The sequence below is a fragment of the Vulpes lagopus genome, chromosome 12 (genome assembly GCF_018345385.1).
Source record: "Vulpes lagopus strain Blue_001 chromosome 12, ASM1834538v1, whole genome shotgun sequence".
NCBI lineage: Eukaryota > Metazoa > Chordata > Mammalia > Carnivora > Canidae > Vulpes > Vulpes lagopus.
This window is the reverse complement of record NC_054835.1, coordinates 44,454,407-44,477,210: the sequence shown is the minus strand read 5'-3', so window position 1 is coordinate 44,477,210 and position 22,804 is coordinate 44,454,407. Positions and strand designations below refer to the sequence as shown.

At 43.7% G+C, this 22,804-nt stretch overlaps 1 protein-coding gene across 2 annotated transcripts in view; it reads right to left on the bottom strand.

Moving 5' to 3' along the window:
• Positions 1-5,498: 5,498 nt before the first annotated feature.
• The window catches only part of ITGB3 (integrin subunit beta 3), a 53,448-nt gene continuing 36,142 nt past the window's right edge, over positions 5,499-22,804 (bottom strand). For both annotated transcript variants that reach the window (XM_041726593.1, XM_041726594.1), the window contains 5 exons: positions 19,284-19,506; positions 17,870-17,970; positions 15,640-15,759; positions 10,211-10,377; positions 5,499-8,485 (listed from right to left, as the gene is read on the bottom strand). In XM_041726593.1, the coding sequence (XP_041582527.1) occupies positions 8,420-8,485; positions 10,211-10,377; positions 15,640-15,759; positions 17,870-17,970; positions 19,284-19,506 (677 nt within the window). In that variant the 3' untranslated portion in view covers positions 5,499-8,419. The remainder of the gene's footprint in view (positions 8,486-10,210; positions 10,378-15,639; positions 15,760-17,869; positions 17,971-19,283; positions 19,507-22,804) is intronic.

Sequence of the window (22,804 nt, the reverse complement as noted above, 5' to 3'; positions counted from 1 at the left end):
AATTGTTTACCATAGTTGTAGGCACTGTCTTCTATCTTTTTTTTTTAATTTTTTATTTATTTATGATAGTCACAGAGAGAGAGAGAGAGGCAGAGACACAGGCGGAGGGAGAAGCAGGCTCCATGCACCGGGAGCCCGATGTGGGATTCGATCCCGGGTCTCCAGGATCGCGCCCTGGGCCAAAGGCAGGCGCCAAACCGCTGCGCCACCCAGGGATCCCCACTGTCTTCTATCTTATTGCTCCACTGCCTTTCATTGCAGCGACGGCTTAAGCGGGGTAGTGCAAGTACCCTTTAATCAGGCAAAAGCCTCTGTGAAGATTTTAAGGTTATGACTCTTGGGGGACGCCTGGGTGAGGCTCAGAGGTTGAGCATCTGCCTTCAGCTCAGGGCGTGATCCCAGAATCCAGATCAAGTCCCCCCTTGGGCTCCCTGTGGGGAGCCTGCTTCTCCCTCAGCCTATGTCTCTGCCTCTCTCTCTCTCTCTTTCATGAATAAATAAATAAATCTTAAAAAAGAAAAGGTTATGAGTCTTGAATAGTCTCATTCAAATAATATGACCTCTAAGAATCTTAAGGCTTTTGCAGAAGGTACAAAAAGATTTAGCTCACAAATATTTATCAATAGGGCTTTTATCTCATGATCTGAAACTCAAAAAGATTCACAGGAGATTCACAATTTTTTTTTAAAGACTACTGTATTATCAGAAACGCTGCCAGCAGGGATCCCTGGGTGGCTCAGCGGTTTAGCGCCTGCCTTTGGCCCAGGGTGCGATCCTGGAGTCCAAGGATCGAGTCCCGCATCGGGCTCCCGGCATGGAGCCTGCTTCTCCCTCCTCCTGTGTCTCTGCCTCTCTTTCTCTCTCTATGTCTATCATAAATAAATAAATAAATCTTTAAAAAAAAAAAAAAAAAGAAAAGAAACACTGCCAGCTTGGGCTGAGTCAGAGTACAAAAAGGAAAAAGGCCTTTGGACCCTCAATTCTATTAGCAGGCAGCAGGTTGGGAAAACCATTTACATGTAAACATACGCTACCTTTAATGGGAAAAAGATGACTTACAGGTTAAAACCAAGAGCCTAGAGAGTAGAATGAAAATCCGTGGAGAATTATTCCCAGGCCTTGAATATGGAACTGTGAATCTATACCCAGTGAATTTAAGAATTGCTATGGACTGGGGGGCTTCTGCGAACCTCCTGTTTTCTGCCTGTTAGAATGGGAGTGTCTGTAGCAGTTACCTTATCTTTTACATTGGTTGTTGTAGGAAGGAAGCATATAGCTTTTTTTTCTGTAGGGCTTCAAATAGAGAGGTACATATTCACATGGATGAATATAAGGAACTAAAAAAAAAAAAAAAAGGATCTATATCCAAGAAGTTTCATCTGCCCCAGGACCTAAAGTAGTGGACAAGACTGAACTTTGAATGAATGCTAGAATGGCATATGACTCTGGGGCCTTGGGAGAGATGAGTGCATTTTGCATGTGGGAGGACTATAATTTGTGACCAGAGGGTGGACTGTGGCAGTTTTAAAATATGTCCATAAATTCTTTCGTGTATTAGTTTATTCCTATCACTATAACAAATTATCACAAGCTTAGTGGCTTAAACAATTTACTATCGTACATTTCTGGAGGTCTGAAGTCCAAAATTGGTCTTGCAGAGCTAAAAATAAAGGCTGCATTCCTGAAGACTCTAAAGGAAAATGTATTCTTACTTTTCCCAGCTTCTAGGGGCTATCTGCATTCCTTTACTCATGGCCACCTCACTCCGACCTGTTCCCATCACTACATTTCCTACTCTCACTCTGACCCTCTTACCTTCCTCTTATAAAAACTCTTATGATATTAAGACTACCCAAATAATCTATGAAATTCCCCTGTTTCTATTCTTAATTATATCAACAAAATCCTTTATTCCATGCAAGGTAACATATTCACTGGTTCTAGGGACCAGAACATGGATACCTTGGGCAATGATTCTATCTACCACAATGCTCATCTCTTCAAGAAGTGGCATCTAGTCCACTCTTCTTGAATGTGGAATATGGGCTAGATGTAGTGAGCTACTTATAATGAATAGAGTATGGCACAAGTGATGATATGACACTTCAGGATTGTGATAATTTACAAAACTAAGTCATGGGGCACCTGGGTGGCTCAGCCGGCTGGGTGTCCAACTGTCAATTTCAGATCAGGTCATGATCTCAGAGTTCTGAGACCAAGCCCTGTATCTGGCTCCCATGCTCAGTGGGAAGTCTGTTTGAGATTCTCTGTCTCCTTCTGCTCTTCCCTCTGCTCATACTCTCTCTTTCTCTCTCTCTCAAATAAATAAATCTTTAAAACAAAACAAAAATTAAGTCATAGGGGTGCCTGGGTGGTGTAGTTGGTTAAATGCCCACCTCTTGGTTTCAGCTTAGGTTATGATCTCAGGGTCATGAGATCAAGCTCCATATTGGGTTCTGCCCTCTGCCTGGAGTCTGCTTAAGACTCTCTTTACCCCTTTCTCCTGCCCCTCTCCCCTGATCTCTCTCAAACAAATATATCTTTTTTAAAAATTAAGTTATAGGGAAGCCCCGGTGGCACAGCAGTTTAGAGCGGCCTGCAGCCCAGGGTGTGATCCTGGAGACCCGGGATCGAGTCCCACATCGGGCTCCCTGCATGGAGCCTGCTTCTCCCTCTGCCTGTGACTCTGCCTCTCTCTCTCTCTCTCTCTCCCCCTGAATAAATAAAATCTTTAAAAAATAATAAATAAATAATAATAATTATAATTTATTAAACTTAAAATTAAGTCATAAAAGACATTACAGCTTCCTCCTTGCTGTCTGTTGGATTACTCACTTGGGGAGAAACCAGATGACATGCCACAGAAACTGTGAGATGGTGTTTATTGTTTTAAGCTGCTAAACTGTCGGGTAATTTGTTATGTAGCAAAAAAAAAAAAAAAAAAAAAAAAAAAAAACTACTACAATTCCTTAGGTCACATCTTGATCCATAATGTCTGCTTAAATTCTAGCTATTATCTCTACATTCCAGCCTTCCTGAAAAAGGAAAGGGAGAAGAAAGGCATGCTCCTTCCCTTAAGTGGCACTTACTGGAAGTCGTATGCACCTCTTCCATTTACATCTCACTGTCTATGAGATAGACATGGCACACCTAGCAGCAAGAGAAGCTGAGAAACAGTATTTATTCTGGGCAGCCATATGTCTAACTGAAAATTAGAAGTTCTAATAATATGTGAGAAGTGAAAACAGATATGGGGGCACAATTAGCAACCTCTGTCACAATGGGTGATTTTAAAGGTCAGGAAAAGCAAAGTCTAGCATATGTCCATCAACGTTTTTCCTTTTTCTTAATGAGGTATTTTCATTGGCCACCGAATGATGTTTACACACCCAACACTCTGATCTCTCCAAAGAATCATGCCAATTGTGTATGAGTCACAGGAAAACCCAACTAATACGTTATATAAAACACAATGAATGGTGAAATTTTTTTTCTTACAAAGTTCGTTTCAGGGGTACTGATAAAGAATAATTTACAATGGAGATTTTTGCCTAAAGACTCTTAAACTTCCTATATATTAATTTCTAGATACTTATATTCTGTGAGCATTCTTTGATGTATTGTCAGAAGATACACAGCTGATGGAAAATGTTTCCTCTCTGCAAGATATTGGAGAGACCTCACTATGACAGCAGTTGTAAGGAACACAATCATGTTCCTGACAGACAATTTTCTTCTCACATGCTAAGTAAATGTTAGGAGTGATGGTAAGTGGACTTTTAAAATTTTATTTAACAATATAGTTAACCCCAACCACAAACATTTAAAACTACCTCCTTGTATAATTTAGTCAAACTACAAAAAATTAGAAATGCATTTCCAGAAATAAATTACAAAACCAAATAGAAATTATTTTTCAATAAGTATTAAATGGCTTCCTTGAAAAGCGCATATTATTGTTTCCTTACTTCAATGTGAAAAATGAGTGCCCTATAATTCCAAGACAATCTGCTTATAATTTGTCCCAGTGGTCATTAGATGGCTACTACTATAGTAGTAGTAGTTCAGACTGCAGAGGTCAAGAGTTGGGGGATTACCAATGTGATTTGACATGTAGCTTTTCATTTCATTTTCACAGAAAGTCCTCCATTTTCATCCAGACATTTAGTCATCAGTTACCATAATGTAAATATAGTGAGTCTTACAAAATTTCACCATAAAAGGACTCAGTGTATGTTCACATAATCTTTTTTATGATGTCATGTAATGTGTTTTTAAAAATGTATGTTACGTAAGGAATGCAAGATTCAAAGGCAAAGATTTTGAGTGTACTTCAATCCTGTACTGTTGATGCTCAATACATTTTAAATAGCAAAGTCAAGTTAAAATTTCTTTTTTTTTTAAGATTTTACCTGTTTATTCATGAGAGACACAGAGAGAGGCAAAGTGAGGCAGAAACACAAGCAAAGGGAGAAACAGGCTTCCTGCAAGGAGCCTTATGCGAGACTTGATCCCAGGACCCTGGGATCACAACCTGAGCCAAAGACAGCCTCTCAACCACTAAGCCACCCAGGTGGCCCAAAGTTACAGATTCTAAAGTCTTATCCTATAGAATGATAACACTAAAAATGAAGATATTGATCCCATCCCCTGTGAATAAAAGTCTTCTTAGATGCCTGCCAAGGATCCTGTGGTTGTTTTTTTTTATTCCTCTGATTTTGATCTATTACTTCTTTTAGTTTTTCATGGGAATTTGTGGCTGTGCGTGAACCCAAGAAGCCTTTGATCACTTAACCTGGAAAATGGGTCAAAAGTAAATCTTCATGTTATGCGGGTAGATACTTGGTGTTCTTAATCTATCAGTCAAGCTATGTTCATGATCTTTTAATAACTGAACTGACTTACTGAAAACTTATTAAGCCAGAAGTATGGGTATGTGACTCCTTATGTATGCAACAGAATCACTGGGAGGGCTTACTGAGAGAGAACACTGAGCCCCACTCCCAGATTTCCTGGGTTAGTAGTTCTGGGGTGTGGCCTGTGCATTTATATTACTAACAACTTCCCAGATGATACAGAGGCTGCTGGTCCTTGAGACCTACGGTCTGAGACCCAATTCCTTATATAAAAGTTGAGTGTAAGTCATCTGCCCTTAAGCCTTTACTGTACCGATGTATGCCTCCTGCAAACAAAACCTAGGCTGAATTGACAGTCTGTTCTATTGAGATCGCACAAGTTCCAAAAAATATCCCCAATTAAAAAGCAAAACAACTCTAACTCTTAGAACTGTAATAACCTATTTATTTTGAAAATGTTTTAAAGTCTAAGAAAAACTCTGGGCTCTGAGCAAACTTCAGTTCCTGTAGCAGTCATCATTTGGTTACATTTGGAAACATGCTTGTTCTAAAATAATCATTTTTGAGGCAACTTCACTTACTCTTTTCACCCAAAGAAAACAGAAAGAACAACACAGGAAGAACTGGGCAGGCTTAGGTCAATTCGTTTTGGAAAACACATTTAATTCACTGTTGCACAACTCAAACAGGGGGGTGGCTGGGAAGTCAGGAAGGCACTTAAGTCATTTCAACCAGGAATACTTAACAAAGAAAAGTATCTTGAAGTCATGGATGGTCTAAGAATATCTGAGGTAAAGAACTGACTCCTTATGGGACAACTTGTCAGGAACGTTCAGAGCTTCCCATTACTGTCCACAGACCCTGAGATTGAACATAAATTATTTCCAGAGGAGCTGAGCATGAATAATAACCTTTTGGGGCTGTGCTGATGCCAAAATACTATTTAGATGTTCACCCCATGTGATGCCAAAACTGACTTTTCTTTGCTATCTTGTGAACAGGTTCTCCCCATATACAGACAAAGAGTATTGGTCTTTTAAAACCTAGAAGCCTCGTTCCAGAAGCTCAGACAAGAGTCCTACTGATTTTTTTTAATCTTATAAATATATGTTCTTCCTCTTTTGATATAGTTTCTTCATATAAACCATCTTATCTAAATAAAATGTCCAACTACTACTCTAATAGACTCTTGTCTCAGTAGCCAAAGGGTATAGTTAGGTTTGAAACTTCTTGGACCCAACCCTCTACTGTACTACCATCCCTCTACTGCACTTCCATCCCCTTCACTAAAGGGTAATCCATGGGTGAGACAAGGCTCAGTCATTTGCCCCATTTCTAATTCCAAGGCTTATTCTCAATGTTAACACACGAATACAGAATATATATTTCGGCTACTTCTTACGGATGCCTCTTCCATATGCATGGATGCAAATGTGTGCGAAGTGAACTAGGAAATAATAAACTAAGTGGAGCTTGAGTGCTACATCAGGAGATGTAACTGCTAACAAATGTTGAGGAAGGGCACTGGGTGTTTTTCTGTATGTTGGCAAATTGAACACCAATAAAAAATAAATTTATTATTAAAAAAATCAATGAAAAAAAAATGTTGGGGAAGGGGTTCTAAGAGAGGATAGAATGAGGCTCTTTCATTGGGAAAGGTGATATGGAATGATATCTGCGCTTGCCAAAGCCAGGTCTCTCAGATCTCCCAACTATAACAACAAATAGTAACAACATCTCACAGAATCTTGACTGTACATTTGATGTCTCAGGAAGTCCCAGCATCTTAGAATATCAATACTAATAGAAGGTAAGAGACCTTCTAGAGTGGCTGGTCCAAGCCTACCATTTTTCAAACTAGAAAATTGAGCCCCAGGGAGACTTGCCTTAATCGAAGTTAAAAATTCCTTAGCTGCAACACTGAGGCTAGGGCTTAGATTTCTCTGACCATCAGACCACTGTGTATAGGTCCTTCCCTTTTTCTTGATGAATGGCAGTGAAGATAGTTGTTAATGTTAGACTACGGTAAACACCAACGGAGCAACTGTTATGGCTAGGAAAAAAGAACAGCCTGTATTCCATCTCCTTAGAAAGAGCCCAACATGCCCATGGGTCCATCCCCAAAGGCTTCCAGAATGAGAGAGCCCTTACAGACCTAGCAACTGGGCGGCAACTTGCTATGAATGATGTCAAGTGGGAGAGTTTGTATCCAGTCCAAGTCTGTGTAGGTTTTTTTTTTTTTAACATTCTCCCTCCTCACCATCAAATAAAATTACAAGTATATGCAAGTGTGTTTATATACATATTCCTTTAGATTAAACAAGCCTCATCATGGTTTCAGGTGACCCAATGAAAAAATAAAATAAAATTGCACTCACAGCCTCCCAAATTAAAGACTGAGTTAAAATGAGGTTGCCCAGCCCATAGGAGAACAGGCCACACATGCTGATACAACTGGCCCATCATTCCAAATGTGGCACTTATGCCCAGCAGACTCAGAGACCCATGGGAACTATTCATTCACAAGACAGCCAAGAGGTAGATAAATGTAATCAGCCGCATGGATGAATGTAGCGCACGTTAGCACCAGGTTGGGTATGTGGAGGTGCCTTGGACAAGGCGGGGAGGGCCTGAAGAGTGGGGCCAGACCTCGGGCTCTAATCGTAGCACTCACCCTGGGAGGAAAAGCATTGTCATGAAAGAAATTCCCAGTATGTTTACAGCAGTGAGAGTGTGGAAGTGGAAGGTAAAGAAGTGATGCTGGTCTAAGGGTGACGCACTTCTTCTAAACGAACTTCTAGGGTGGAGCTGCCAATGAGACAAATATTAAGAATTATGATTATGAACTGGGGACCCTGGCACATTCATCCAGACCATGCACGACCCCTGAGTAGCCCTACCATCCTCACTCCAACACAATTGCTAGCAAGGACTCCCTTTATGAGGGAATCATACTGGATTGAGGTGATGGCAAAAGGCACAGGCAACTCTGATGGTTCAGCTTGCCTCTGATTTCTCCTTCAGCCTGAGGGAAGGGAAAGGAGATAAAGGCCCAGCTGACACAAGACTGCCAAGCCCAGCAGTTGCTATCAGAGCCACTGAGAGTCAGGCCTGAGAACCATAAACTCAAAGTAGAATCAAGGCCGCTTCCTCTGGAATGAGAGACTCAGCCCTGCCCTTCTCTTCAGAAAAAATGGCCTGGAAAGGAAAGCTGGCTTCTCACTGAGGTAATGAACACCTGCTCAGCTATGTCACCCTCAGGTTAAGCAGGAAAGATCCCTGAAGGAGGCATTCTGTGGATAAAGGCTGAGGAGTTCCGCTGACCTGGGACACACCACAAGCTTTAAATTACACATTCCCCCACACGCAGCACACTCACACAGACACACACACACACACACACACGCACACAGAGCCACACCTCCACATGCTGCCGTTCCTCCAACCCACCCCACACCAGCCCCTAATCCCGCCCCACAGATACTGTTCCCTGTAAACATGACAGCAGAGATGTCCACAATTCTGGGACAGACTGATAGTGATCTGAGGATGGCTCCTTGGTGTTAAGTGCCCCGGTAGGTGATGTTGGTAAAAGTGGATGTGGCCTCTTTATACAGTGGGTTGTTGGCCTGTGGAAAGAACAAAGAAGTGTCAAAAAAAAAAAAAAAAAAAAAGAACAAAGAAGTGTCTTACAGCAAATTCCTTGACTCTTCCCTACCCTCCAAGGGTTACATTTCATGTGAAAAGTTTACCCAAGACACCCTTCTCTGAGTGGGATATACCACTGACGAACCACTTAATGTTCATTGTACCCCCATATTCACTCTGAAGATGGGAGGGGATAGGAAAGAAGAGCTGAGAGAAGGGGGAATGCCATTCTGGGGCTATGTCTAAGAGGTTGAATCCAGCCCATTACTTTTTGATGATCACCAAATATTTCAGGATCTCTTTTCACCAGTATTGATCTCTTGCCTCTCTCCTGAACTCTCTCTTTTGCTCTTCTCCCCATTTTTTGGTTTGACAGTGCTGGGGATGTGGGCAGAGATCAGAAATGTAGCAGCTGATAGCTGATATTTGAAATCGAGAAGACAGCGTTTGCCCAGAATAATTTAATTTGTTAAAATTTTAATTTGAATTTAAAATTAAATTTTCTCATCTCATCCCTCCATGCACTATCCACATATTGTCATGTTGGCAGTTAAAAATAAACCCTCACTGGGTTTCCCAAATTCTTTTCTTTTAATATTTATTCATTTATTTGGGGGGAGGGAAGAGGGAGAGACTCTAAAGCAGACTCTGTGTTAAGCACAGAGCCTGACACAAGGGCTGTCTTACAACCCTGAGATCATGACCTGAGCTGAAACCAAGAGTCACATGTCAAACCAACTGCACCACTCAGGCACCACGACCCAAATTATTTTCTAACAAAAAGTGACAAATCCCATAGGATCTGGTAGCCCTTAGGAGTCATTTCAAGAAATACAACATATTCTCATATTCCTCAGAGGTTCCAGATTTCTACACTGCACTAACAGAAACATCTCAAGTTTCTTGAGGCTCTTGGGTACAAAGGCCTGAAGTCACTATCAAATGGGAACAAACTTTCAGCCTCCCCCTGGACATTGATGGAGTCAAAAGCCATTTGGAAGGCCCAGGAAAAAGTTAAAATGTGGAAGATGAGCCAAAGGAGAACAGAGAAAAATTAAGTATACAGAAAGTTCTCAGTAGATGCTTCTTTCATTTAATTCTATCAGAATAAACTGCAGGGAGAATATTTATTAAGAGGCTGGCCCAAAAAGTAATTCCTATCATAACTTAATTCCCTCCCACAATAGGGCAAGCTGTTTAAACTTTCTGTGCTCAATTTCCTTACCTATAAAATGGGAATAATAACACTGCTTCCTATCCTGGGCTGTTAAAGGGATGGAAGAAGTGAATCCTCAGCAAAAGTTAGCTAGCTTTTTTTTTTTTTTCTCCTGTTTGTATTTAATGCTTTGGACTTCATCAGTATATAATGCATTATATGTTCTCAGTGTAGGATTCACAAGTTTGTCCTGTCTTCCTCATTGGAGAATAAGTCACTGCATTTCATTGAATCAGTGTCCAGAGCAGAGCTGGGCCCTGTGTATGTTCCATCAGTACTCACCGATGTGGCCTGTGGTCACTATGGGGTAGAGAGGGAATTGGGTGGTTTCCAGGAATAATAAGGACAATGGGACCATCTCCCAATTTCCAGAACAGAGGCTAACTGGAAAATTATGGGCTAGCTGAGCCTGGCCACCCTACACATCTACTGTTTCTACTTGAGGCTCTCAAACCAATGACTGAAGAAAATGTCCAGCCCAGCCTCTTACTGTGTCCCATTTTGCTCTGGCTCGTTCTTCCTCAAATTTAGCAAACTCCTTCCGATCATGGATGGTGATGAGGAGCTTCCAGATGAGCAGAGTAGCAAGGCCAATGAGCAAAATGGCCCCCATCACTGAAAGCAGGACCACCAGGATGTCAGGACCCTTGGGACACTCTGTGAGAGGAAAGCATAGAGCAGAGATGTTATGAATGCAGCAGAAGTCACTTGAACTGGCTGTGAATAGCACTTCTTGACAAACTAAGAAATTATTAGAAGATTCTCTGAAGGAAACAAGACTTATAAAATGCATCAATTTTTTAAAGGAAGGAGTGTCAATCTTTAAGACAGCAATAGTCTCTCCTGAGTGGTTTACATCAGAGGTCATAAGCAGGTCACCCATGGCAGAACCCAACCTATGCAAGTGTTTATTAAAACTCTGATTTTATGTTAACTACACTGGAATTAACATGAAAACTTAATTTAAAAAATTTGATTTTGGGCAGCCCGGGTGGCTCAGGGGTTTAGCACCGCCTTCAGCCCAGGGCATGATCCTGGAGACCCCGGATCAAGTCCCGCATCGGGCTCCCTGCATGGACCCTGCTTCTCCCTCTGCCTGTGTCTCTGCCTCTCTCTCTCTCTCTCTCTCTCTCTCTCTCATAAATAAATAAATAAATAAAATATCAAAGAAAATTAAAAAATAAAAAATTTGATTTTGTTGGCAACATTGAATAATCAGGAGATTCTTCCCCTAAAATTTCAGATTCTTCTTCTTTGCTTTAAAAAACAATAATCAATCAAAATATAAAAAATAAAGCAAAAGGTCTGGAAACATGGAACCCACAGGGAAGCCCTGATTGGATGTGAAGAGCAGCTGTCCCCTTTAGATGGGATACATTTTCTGGTTGGCCAGAGCTCATCATTCTCTTTCTCCACTAAACAGAAGCAACATGTAACTTGTCATGCTACCATGACAAGTTGGGCTCTGGAGGCCATGCTACCTTGGGCTCTGGAGATAGACTGCCTGGGTTTGAATCTTGGCTTACCACTTGTTTTGCTTTGTTATTTAACCTTTCTGGGTGTCTGTTTCCTATTTCTCCATGTTTAAAATGTAGAAAGTAATAGCACTGATCTCCAAAACTTAGAAAAATTATTAAGTTAAATATATTTAAAGAATTTAGAACACTGCTGGCAGAGACTCAGTACTCAATAAATTTCAGCTACTGTTATTACTGTTATTACTGTACTGTTATTACTGTTCTTGCTAAATCCAACAGTTTTCATTAATTTATTTGCCTAGTTCCTGGAGGTATTTGTGTTTGTTACCTTGACTCAGATATGCACATCCCTGAGGGCGGGTAACCTATTGACCTTATTAGCACACTTAGAGATCAGGATGCCTGCCAACCAAGACAATATTTTGGGCTCCTTTCCAAAATATTTCATCATCTAAAATCCTAACCCTATTGAGAGCTGACTTCCTTTTCAACACCAGCCAACAACCAAAACAGACAGAGGTGCGTCACCCCTCTGAGGGCCAAGCTGAGTATGCTCCGCAGAGCTCTGTTTCCCATTAACCACGGGTGTGTAATGGGTGACCTCACTTCAGTGACTTCTCAGGTGTTATGTAATTAGGTGTTTGGATATGTGAATATGGATGGGTCTGGAGACGTGGTCACACCCACTTTCCACACTGTCTCCCACCTTCTTCTCTAAACATGTATACTGTGCTCACCACACACAATCCAAAAACAACCACCAACACAAACCCAAGCTGGCTATTTCCCAAGCCACCAAATTATAACCTGTCTATAATTAAAGGGGCATCTGGAGAGAGGCTGAGGTCTCAGTGTCTGAGTTCCCAAGAGTGAAGGGCCTCAGTTCTGTGAAAAATAATTAAGAATTCTCTAGAAGATAGGGCTGACCCTCAAACCTCAAAGTGAAATCTCTTTAATTCTGCATATCAGTATGGGCAGGACAGTTAGAATGTCAAGAGGTCTTCGGGAGAAAAACATCTTTTAAGCATCTGTCCTGAAAGGGGTGGATGGCAGGCTTCCTGGAAGCAGAAGACAAGATCAGGTGGTCTTTAGAGAGCTCTCCTAGCCACAGTGATGAGGACCCATGGTGAGGGACCTGAGGTCAAGAAAGGCTGGGTAGAACGAGCAGATTTGACAAAAGTATAAGGAATCCAGTTAAATGTGAACTTCAGATAAGCAATGAATGACTTTTTAGCCTAAATATGTACTAAATATTGCATAGGATATACTGTATTTACCAGGCAACCCTATCTGGAAGTGAGAGGGCTCACCTCAGGGGATCCCTCTCCATGGAGGCTGAACACCACCCAGCCAATGCCAAGCCCTTTGCCAGTGCTCTATTGCCCTGAAGTGGCCCAGTCCTTCAGGGAGAGCATCTGCATGGGCATGATCATGAGTTATGGAAGAGAATGAGAATAATCTCCTTCTATACTTCAGGATATGAAGTACTACATTCTGCTTGAAGCCAGAACCCCTGAAAATGGTAGGAGGTAGTGGGTGAGAGGGGAGGCAGAACTTGGAATTCCAGGGCAACAAGAAAGAAAATGTAGGTCTGGGATCCCATCTCCTAACGTGGAGAAAAGGAACTATATCAGAAAAGTTACCACCCCACCAGGGGTTACTTGTACCAGCTCAGGTTATCACTATCTTTGTTCCCCACAACTCCCAGTAATGGGCTCCAGTCTAAGAACATCAGGTCAAAAGATTTTGGTAAGTGATATAGCAGAAGTACCAGCAAGGATTATTGTAGAAAAGAGATAAAGTGGGATTCCTGTGTGGCTCAGTGGTTGAGCATCTGCCTTCGGCCCAGGGCGTGATCCTGGAGACGCAGGATTGAGTCCCACATCAGGCTCCCTGCATGGAGCCTGCTTATCTCTCTGCCTGCATCTCTGCCATTCTCTCTCTCTCTCTCTCTCTCTCTCTCTCTGTGTGTGTGTGTGTTTCTTGTCAATAAATAAATAGAATCTTTAAAAAAAATAAAAATAAAACATAAAGGAAAGAGATAAAGTGATGTTAAACCCCAAAACAAGAACCTACCACCCTTCTGAAACGAGAAAGGACAAAGGTGCAGATAGGGTGGGTATGGAAAAATCCATGAAATATGTTAACAGAGGTGGATGGGAAAGTGTGAGGAGTCATGGCCAAGTAATCCACATCTGCTCCCCCACAGATACATATCCAGACTCTTCCCTCTCCCCTTCCCATGTCAGCTTCACCTTGCATCAGTAAATAAAGCTAAGGCCATTCCCTTTCTTTACCTTCCTTCTCCCTTCTAAAGGGTGAGAGCCCTGGGAAAGGCTGGTGAACAATATCACAGAGGGGGGCACCATGCTCTTCTCTACCCATGGGGCCAGCAACACCCTGGCTGACACAGATGAGGCAGAGTTTCTTCCCACTCTCACCCCTTTCCTTCTCCAAGCAGCCAAAATTCTCCCAGCAGATATCAAGATGTATACAAGTCTGCCTGTCTCCTAGAAATAATAAGTCCTATTAATTCATTCAAAAACCGTTAAATATCTTCTCTGTAGATGACTGAGCCAAATACGGATATAACAATAGATAAGAAAGACAGTTCCTGTGTTCCAGGAACTTGTGATTTACTGAGGGAGATGGGTGACTAAAGATGCAATTTAATGGTCTGATGAAGGCCCTTCTAAGGGAAGCATAGCTGCTTTGAGAAGCAAATAGGAGCACCCAACCAAATCAGCAAAATGGATGCTGGAGACAGTCTGAAAAGGCTCACTAGGGGAAGTGATGTGTCCAAAACAGAAGCACTCAAATATTGGGTGTATCACATCTGCCAGGAGCACTAACCAAGGACACAGAAGCTCATGGAAGTAGGACAGGGCTCTGGACTCTGGATTTTCTTTTTAAGATTTTATTTATTTATTTATGAGAGACACAGAAAGAGAGGCAGAGACATAGGCAGAGGGAGAAGCAGGGAACCCCCACAGGGAACCAGATGTGGGACTTGATCCTAGGACTCCAGGATCATGATCTGAGCTAAAAAGGCAGGTGCTCAACCACTAGGCCACCCAGGTGTCCCAGGACTTTGGATTTTAACAACAATACAAAAGTTTGAGACCCATTTTCCTAAGGCAGGGGCCAGCCAACTATGGTCTGGGAGCCAAATGTGGCTTACTACCTGTTTTTGTAAATATACTTAGGCTCATGCATTAAATGTATTGCTGCTTTCCAGGTACAATGGCAGAGTAGTCATGGCAGAGACTACATGGCCCACAAAGCCTAATATACTTACATGGTCCTTGGCAGAAAGAGTTTGCTGGACACTGGTCTGAAGGAAGATTTGAAGAAATTCCTACAGCTGTTAAGAATGTCAAGCAATCAACTGATTTAGTCTCTGCCTTCAGACACTGATCCTTCACTTCCATAAGTTCTTATCTACCCTCTGCCATACCATAGCCCTTGCCCCTCAGCAGGTGTCATAATCAATTTATGTGCTCCTTTCCCCTGACCTGTTAGTGCCACATCTGCTTTATTTATTGTTACACTCCCAGAACCTAGTCCACTGCCTGATATATAATAAGTACTCGAATATATTTTCTAATGATTCATAGCTTAGTCTGTTGTTTAAGAGAAAGAAAGGAGACAGAGGTAGTAAGGGGAAGCAAGCAAATTTATTGTATTAGATGGTGACAAACCTGCAGTTGGTCTGTGTATGATAGATGAGCTCCTCCTGCTTCCAGAGGCCTATCTTTTCAGTGTTCAGGGCACCTTAGCTTGGTGCCTCAAATCCAGTACCATGTCTCATGGTCAACCTGGTAAGGTCAACATGAGGCCTTCCTCTGAAGCTGCAGGCTGGTTGCTCTTGGCAACCACCTAACTTTTAACAGAGCAGATGCTGAAAAGCCCTAGACTTTAAATTCCTTACTTCTTAACACTGCCACCTCAAAAAATGCCACGATACATTTTTGTCCCTTCATGGGATCTATATCTACCTTCCTTTTTAAAAAAAAAAAATTATGTATTTATTTATTTATTTATTTATTTATTTATTTATTTAATTTATTTAGAGAGCATGAGCGGGTGGAGGGGCAGAGGGAGAGAATTTCAAACAGACTCCATGCTAAGTGCATAGTCTGATGTGGGGCTCAATCCCACGACCCTGAGATCATGACCTGAGCCAAAATCAAGTCGGACACTTAAACAAACTGAATGACCCAGGTGCCCCTCTACCTTCTTCTTTTCCTTACCCACCTTCTTATTTTTCTATCTCAATTAGCAGAGTCACTTTGTCACTAACATTTGTATTTAAATATTATCCATACCCAGATGACAGGCCCTAACTTATCAGTTGTAAGGTCAGTTTTAACCTAGCTGTTGTATAAGTAGAGGAATAGGGGGAAACTACTGCCTAACATGGCCCTCAGGGTTCACTTACCTGGCTCTTCTACCACATAGAGAATGGACTTTCCACTGGAGTCTTCATAGTACTGAAATCTGACGACACAGTCATCCTCATTCTTGTATGTACAATTCACTGCATCCTTGCCAGTATCCTCTAAGGAAGGGAAAAGATGGGAGAATGAAAAGCGAGTCAATTCCTGGAAGATGGAATCATTCCCAAACCCCAGTCATGAAACTTCTGAGAAAGTATATAAACACTATGTCTAACATTAGGCAAGATGCCTAGATTTGAGATGGCCTGGAAATTGCCTCTAGATGACTCTCACTTCTGTATTTTGTTCCTCCCAGACGCTTTTAGGTTCTTATTCCTTCCTTCAAAAAGGACATAACATGTTACATGGTCTGATTCAAAGCTCTACCACCTGCTGGCTGTGTAATGCTGGAAAAGTAACTTGACCTCATCAGCTATCTCCTTCTTCATCTAAAAAAAGAAAAAAAGAAAATGATACTCTACCTCACAAGGTTGGTAGAGAACTAAGTGGCTTAAAGTAAACAGTACCTAACACACAGTGGGTGATATCTTCCCTCTCCTTCCTTTCTCTGCTTGTCCAACAATTCTTAATAGCTTGTTGACTCAGCATTTATATTTCTTCCATTGTTACTTCTGATCCAACATTCCCCTCTAGAGCCACCCCCTCTTCTCTGCCTCCCATCACATTTTGTAGGCTTCACCCCTTCTGATTCTAAAACCTCTTATCCTGACAGGGAAACTATAAGTATCCCTCCATCAGCTGCACTATGCCCTATAGTGATGAAGCCAGATGAGTAAAACTGACACAAGATGAAGTTAAGCAAATGTCCCAAGGTCACATCACAAGTACCTGACAGAGCAGAATGCAAACATGAGTCTCAGAGCACATCCTACAGACTTGAACTCCACAAGCCTTCAGAAAACCAGTGGTATAAGAAAACAACAGAAAGGGTAAGGATTTCCAGATTTAGTTCTAAGCTTAACTTGTTCGGGCAAGTTGTGTAACTTTCCTGAGATTCCATTTCCTCATCTGCAAAATGAAGGTAACAACAATACTACAGTTCTACTTTACTAGGTGGTTGAGGAAAGGGTAAGATTGTATTATGAAAGGACACCTTCATAACTTGTATAAGTTATACAATCCATAAACAAGCATCCATTTTGATTATTATCATGGCATGGGGGAGGGGGTAAAAGCTAACCCGTGATATACAACTAGTCTAGGTAATAAAGACATCTCACATCTCTCTCAGCAGTCTCTGCCCCCTAAACTAATCATAGCATATACCCAATCTCCTGCAGAGAAAAGGCTGTCTCTTCAAATTCAATCCCCAAATCCCTACCCCCACTCCCAGCCCCACTTCTGATATTAAACAAAGGGTTGAGAGATCTGACCATTTTCTGTAACACCCACAGCCAGAAGCTGGCTGTGTCTTACTGTGGCTGTCACTAAAAAACATGTTTTCTGCCTTCATAGGAGATGGCTATCTCAGGAGAGATTACCATCTATCTCCCTGGAACCAGCCAATGCCTAGCTGACCCAGAAATCTTATCAGATTTGCTGACAGCAGGAAAGATTATCTCCTTTTAAGTCAAGGTAAAGTGCAAATCAGAATAACTGCAAGCAAGAGTCTTGCTCCCCACTGTATTTTTATCTGTCTTATTCCAAGAAGGGCCCCAGCATAATCATTTTAGCTATAAATCCATAAGGGTGAAGTTTTCCCTCCAAACCAGCAAAGCTGCATACCTGGGTATCATTTAACACTGTTAGTTAAGTAAACTTAGTAAATGCTTACTAGCTTACTAAAAAGGATGACTGTCACTCTGTGCCTCAGTTTCTCCATCTGTCAAATAGAATGCACTGTCTTCTCTTTCTTGGGGAGGTAAAGTTAGGGTTGCCTGAAATCAGTTATTTAAAAGTTATTTGTAGGGGAAAAAAAGCTATTTGTAGGATCTTGCTGCATCTGTGGGTGCTGGGAAGCAGAATGAAGAGGGACCATGAAACAAATTAGTAGAGGTGCAAGAGGATTCAGGGAAGCCAGCTTTTATGAAGTGCCTAGTGTGCATCAGGTCTGCACAACATGCCTCTGAGGTGGGAATTACTCTTCCACGTTACTGATGAGTGTTGGACAGATGCTGGGATTAATTGAAAAACTCTAGAAGCTGTGTGTGTGTGTGTGTGTGTGTGTGTGTGTGTGTGCATGCACGCAACTCTAAGACATGTTGAACTTACTAAGCTCCTTCACAGATTCAATCTCATCACGACAGTAACGGTTGCAGGTATTATCATCATGGAGAGCTCCTCGGTCAAATTTCTTACACTCCACACACTCCCTAAAAGAGAGAGGACACCAAGAGTAAGACAAGGGAGAAGCAAGCCTACACAGTCTGTCTGGCTCTGACCACCACACACCAAAAAGCTGCTCCGTCGCAGAAAATAAACACCTGTAAAACAATCCTGGGAGCCCAGAGGGTCAACTCTGGAGTTCAGAGTGAGAGGCCTGGCAGACAGAGGACCTCAGCACCCTCATTAATCTTCTTCATGTCCCATTCGAGAGAGTATGAAAGGAAATGAAGCCTACACCAGTTTGGGAAGCCTTAAAGGCAGAACCAGTCACATAGTCTGGGGGCCCAGTGCAAAAGGAAATGTCAGGTCCCTTGTTCAAAAATTACTAAGGGGATCCCTGGGTGGCGCAGCGGTTTAGCGCCTGTCTTTGGCCCGGGGCGCGATCCTGGAGACCCGGGATCGAAGCCCGCATCAGGCTCCCGGTGCATGGAGCCCGCTTCTCCCTCTGCCTATGTCTCTGCCTCTCTCTCTCTCTGTGTGTGACTATCATAAATAAATAAAAATTTAAATTAAAAAAAATTACTAAGAATTATAAGACAGTGCCAGCAGAGTGGTATACCGAGTGTAGGCCCCTTCTAAGCACAGAGCACTGTACAAATGCACAGACTGTGCACCCATGAGTCTAGCCCTGTTTAAAGTAGCAAGAGAGGGATCCCTGGGTGGTGCAGCGGTTTAGCGCCTGCCTTTGGCCCAGGGCACGATCCTGGAGACCCGGGATCGAATCCCACATTGGGCTCCCAGTGCATGGGGCCTGCTTCTCCCTCTGCCTATGTCTCTGCCTCTCTCTCTCTCTCTCTCTCTCTGTGACTATCATAAATAAATAAAAATTAAAAATAAATAAATAAAGTAGCAAGAGAAATGGCAGGGCATCCTTGACCCCCAGATGAGTGCAGTTTGTGCTGGTGACCTTCTCCCATCTCACAGCGTCCTTCATAACTCCAGCCCATATCTCCCCCAGAATCAGTACATTAGCAGTGAAATTCTCCAGAAGCTCCCTGGTTTAGCCTTCCTCCCAACTCAGGGATTCAGGAATGGCAGCCCAGGGAACCGTTTCTCCAACTAGAGTCCCGTGGGAACTACCCTGGACCCTGCAGGGTTGGCTCTCCCTCCAACTTAGCCCAAACTTTTCAGTGCAAAGAGGAAAGCTAGACTCCTCCCCAGCAGATTCCTCTTCCTAAAGCTTTGGTGAGTAAGAGACAGGCCCTGGAGGGATTGGGGGTGGGGGTAGATTCCAGCCTGAGGTACCCTCTCCCTCTTTCCAGCACCCAGCTCTCTCCTATTCACTTCTCTGCCCACTCACTTCTTAAAGGTGCAGGCGTCAGGGCAGGTGGGGCACTTCTCGCAGGTGTCCCCGTAGGAGCCAGGTTGGATGCACACGCAGCTGCCACACTCACACTTGCCCCGACCGCCGCACAGCAGCCCGTTGCTGGACATGCACGTGTCAGTGCGCGTGGTACAGTTGCAGTAGTAGCCGGTCCAGTCGGAGTCACACAGGCAGTCCCCACAGCTGCACTGGCCATGGCCTGGAAGCACACAGCCCAAGGGGGCAGGTGGCAGGTGAGGGTCCCCACCCCGTGGCTCAGCCTACTCCCTGCTCTACCTTCCTCTACTGTCCTCCTGCCACCACTCATTAGCACCACACCAAGTGGTTCACCACCTTCCACACTTTCCTTCCATCCTCCCCAGGGCAAATCAATTGTCATGTGTTCTCCTGGCACTTGCGTGTACCTTTATTTTAACCCTTACAGTCAGCCCATTTGTTTCCCTATCTGTTTCTCTTTCTAGATCATGACCTCCCCAACGGGAGAGGACCCATATCAATTTGTCATCAGTAGTGATTAGCATAACATCTGAAACAGAGTAGGCATGCAATCAATGTTTGTTTACTTATATATTCCTTTACTCAACAAATATTTATTGAGTTCATGCTGGGGCACTGGAGATTCGGCAGTGAACAAGACGCACAAGGTCTCTATTTCCATGGAGTTAATCTCCTCAATTCCTGGAAAACATACACACATTCACCAGCATGTACCCCATGCTGCATGATCATTGCCAAGAGCCATCAGCCCTAGAAGGGAAGACCTATTCACTCCACTGCATGAGTGTAGGAATGGGAGAGAGAGGGCTGGGGTGGGGGTTAGGTTGGTTAAATGCAGGTGTTACATCCAGTGCTACATTCCCCCTAAGCATTTAACAAGGCTTGAAAACTTGGTTCCCAAACTTGGAAGAAAAGGTGACTCATTCTCAAGGATTCTGAATCAGGAAGAAGTGATGAATAATAAAAATCTGATTGTTAATCAGAGGAAAGGCAGGGAGCAAGGCGGAAGTAACTTCAATTGGTCTGAAAACCATGCCACTTGTGTGAGCCAATGGGCCCCAAGATGGTGGAGGAGAGAGAGAGGTGCATAGGCAGACTCAATCAGCCACTAGCTGGCACCTTCTGCTCCCCAGTGATAGCCAGGAGAGCGGGGGCCCCCCAGTGTCCACTACAACCAGCTTTTAACCATAGGTCCTAGACAGGGAAAGGCAACCCCACAGAGGATTGGCAACACTGAGAGGCCTCAGCCTCCTCAGAAACCCCTGTCCCATACTGTTTCCTCTGTGGGGCCAAACAAAGTAATCTTTGAGAAGATGATGTGCCAGGCAAGCCAGTGGGTAAGGCTGGGAGTCAAGTGGCAGGCTAGAGTCAGCAGGCGGATCCCAAGCCCTGGGAGGGTCAACCCTTGAAAGGAAGCCACAGTGTGGTAATGCCACAGGACTGGCACCCCTCCAGCAAAAGGGTGGCTGAGCCTGGGTTCACAGGAAAGTCAGAGCAGGGAGCAAGGAATGAAAAGAAAGTGTAAGAGAGAGGAAGGAAATAGAAAAGAAGGCAGCAGGGGAGGGGTAGAGCTTAGAGAAGGGGAGGGGAAAGGCAAGAGCAGGCATTTCAGGTGCCAGGGAATGCAACTACTCTCCCTATGCAGCTTGACCCTCTGGGCTGACGCTTAGCTCCACTCTTCAGTTTTATGAGACAGCCCTCTGTTTGACATCCTCTACTTCCTCCATAAAGCCACCCAGGCTTCCTCTGTCTACAATGAGTCTCTCTCCAGTGGACTCCTAGAACTCCCAGAACTCCTAGGACTATTCCCCAAGGACACCTCACTTCCAAGATTTGGAGGTTCTGCCTCATGTTGTGAATTATCTTTAGGTAAGTTAATTAAGGGCAAAACTCTTATTTGTGTCTCTCTATCCCACAACACTACAGCACAGAACTCAGGGGTGGCTCAGGGTACCTAGTCAATCTATGCTCATGGATGTGGCAGGAATGAGAGTCCCTTAAGGACAAGGATGCACTCCCTGATGTTTGGGGCATGAGTGCTGAGAACATGTAACCACAAAGACCATGCCCCAGTGGGGAAGGGGGGAAGGGGCAGGGAGGGGGAAGGCCAGAGCTGGGGAAATAGCTAAGTCATAGTGTGCCACCCTCCTGAGCCAGCTTGCAGCATAAAACAGACCACAGGCCAGCTGCTCTGGGGAGAGACAATGGTGAACCAGTCTACAAGCTGACAGGTCAGGAATCACACATGACCCCTGTTCACCCATAGGGACCAAGTGCCTGGCACAGAACAGGTGCTCAATAAGTGTGTGTCCCTGAGTATCTGTTACTGGAGAGTATGATGGTGGCACCACAGGATCCAGACCTGAAACCAGGAAGCACATAACACTCTGCCTGGAAGCAGGGTAAGGAAGGCCTCTCAGAAACGACTGTGGCTGGCTGGGGTTCCCTCAAGAGTTAAGCTGGAGCGCACACTGGGGACGAGCTGTTCTTGCACCAGTAGGAGGCAGGAAGCAGGCTGCTGACCCAGGCAGCTTTGTTTTATGGCTTCAGTGCAGCCAGCAGCAGAAGGATCTGCTGGATAGGATCCCTCCCACCCTGCATCACACCAGACCAGGAACCATGAGGCAAAGGAATAGTAGACCTCCCTCTGTCCCTGGTGCCCCCAAGGGGCTGTCTGTAGGCCTCTCCTAGGACCACCCTCTCCCCCTGAGTCCCAAGCTTCTCCACATGGTCTCCCACATCAAACTTACTCATTCCCTTTGGTGCTTTGAATATGATGTAAGTACTATTAAATATTAAAATGAGCTGAAATTCCTGCCTCAGCCCCTAATTCAAACTGCTGTTTGTATGTGTGTGCGTGTCTGTACCTGCTCTCATTCTCTCTCCCCTCATCTCCCTGATGTTATTTCTCTGCAAGCTCTCTCTCAAATTTTGTTGGCATGAGTAAAGGAAATAATGTGGCAGATAATAAAAATAAGCGGGGCACCTGCGTGGCTGTGGTTGAATGTCTGCCTTCGGCTCAGGTCATTATCCCGTGGTCCTGGGATCGGATGAGTCCCACATTGGGCCCCCCGCATGGAGCTGCCTTCTTCCTCTGCCTATGTCTCTGCCTCCCTCTCTATGTCTCTCATGAATAAATAAAATCTTTTAATAAATTTTAAAAATAAGCCATTCTTATGTTACTTGGCCATGCTTTAGAATGATAGATTTACCTTTCTAATCAAGCTTTCTTTTTTAAGATTTTATTTATTTATTTGAGAGAGAGAGAGCACACATGAGCAGAGGAAGGGGGAGAGGGAGTGGCAGGGGGAGAAGCAGACTCCCCACTGCGCAGGGAACCCTATGCAGGGGCTCCATCCCAGGACTCCAGGATCATGACCTGAGCAGAAGACAGACGCTTAACCAACAAAGCCACCCAGGTGCCCCTCTAATCAAGCTTCCTTTGCATTCAGAATGCAAAGGAAGTCAATCTGAGTCATAGATCTGATCACCATGAAAGC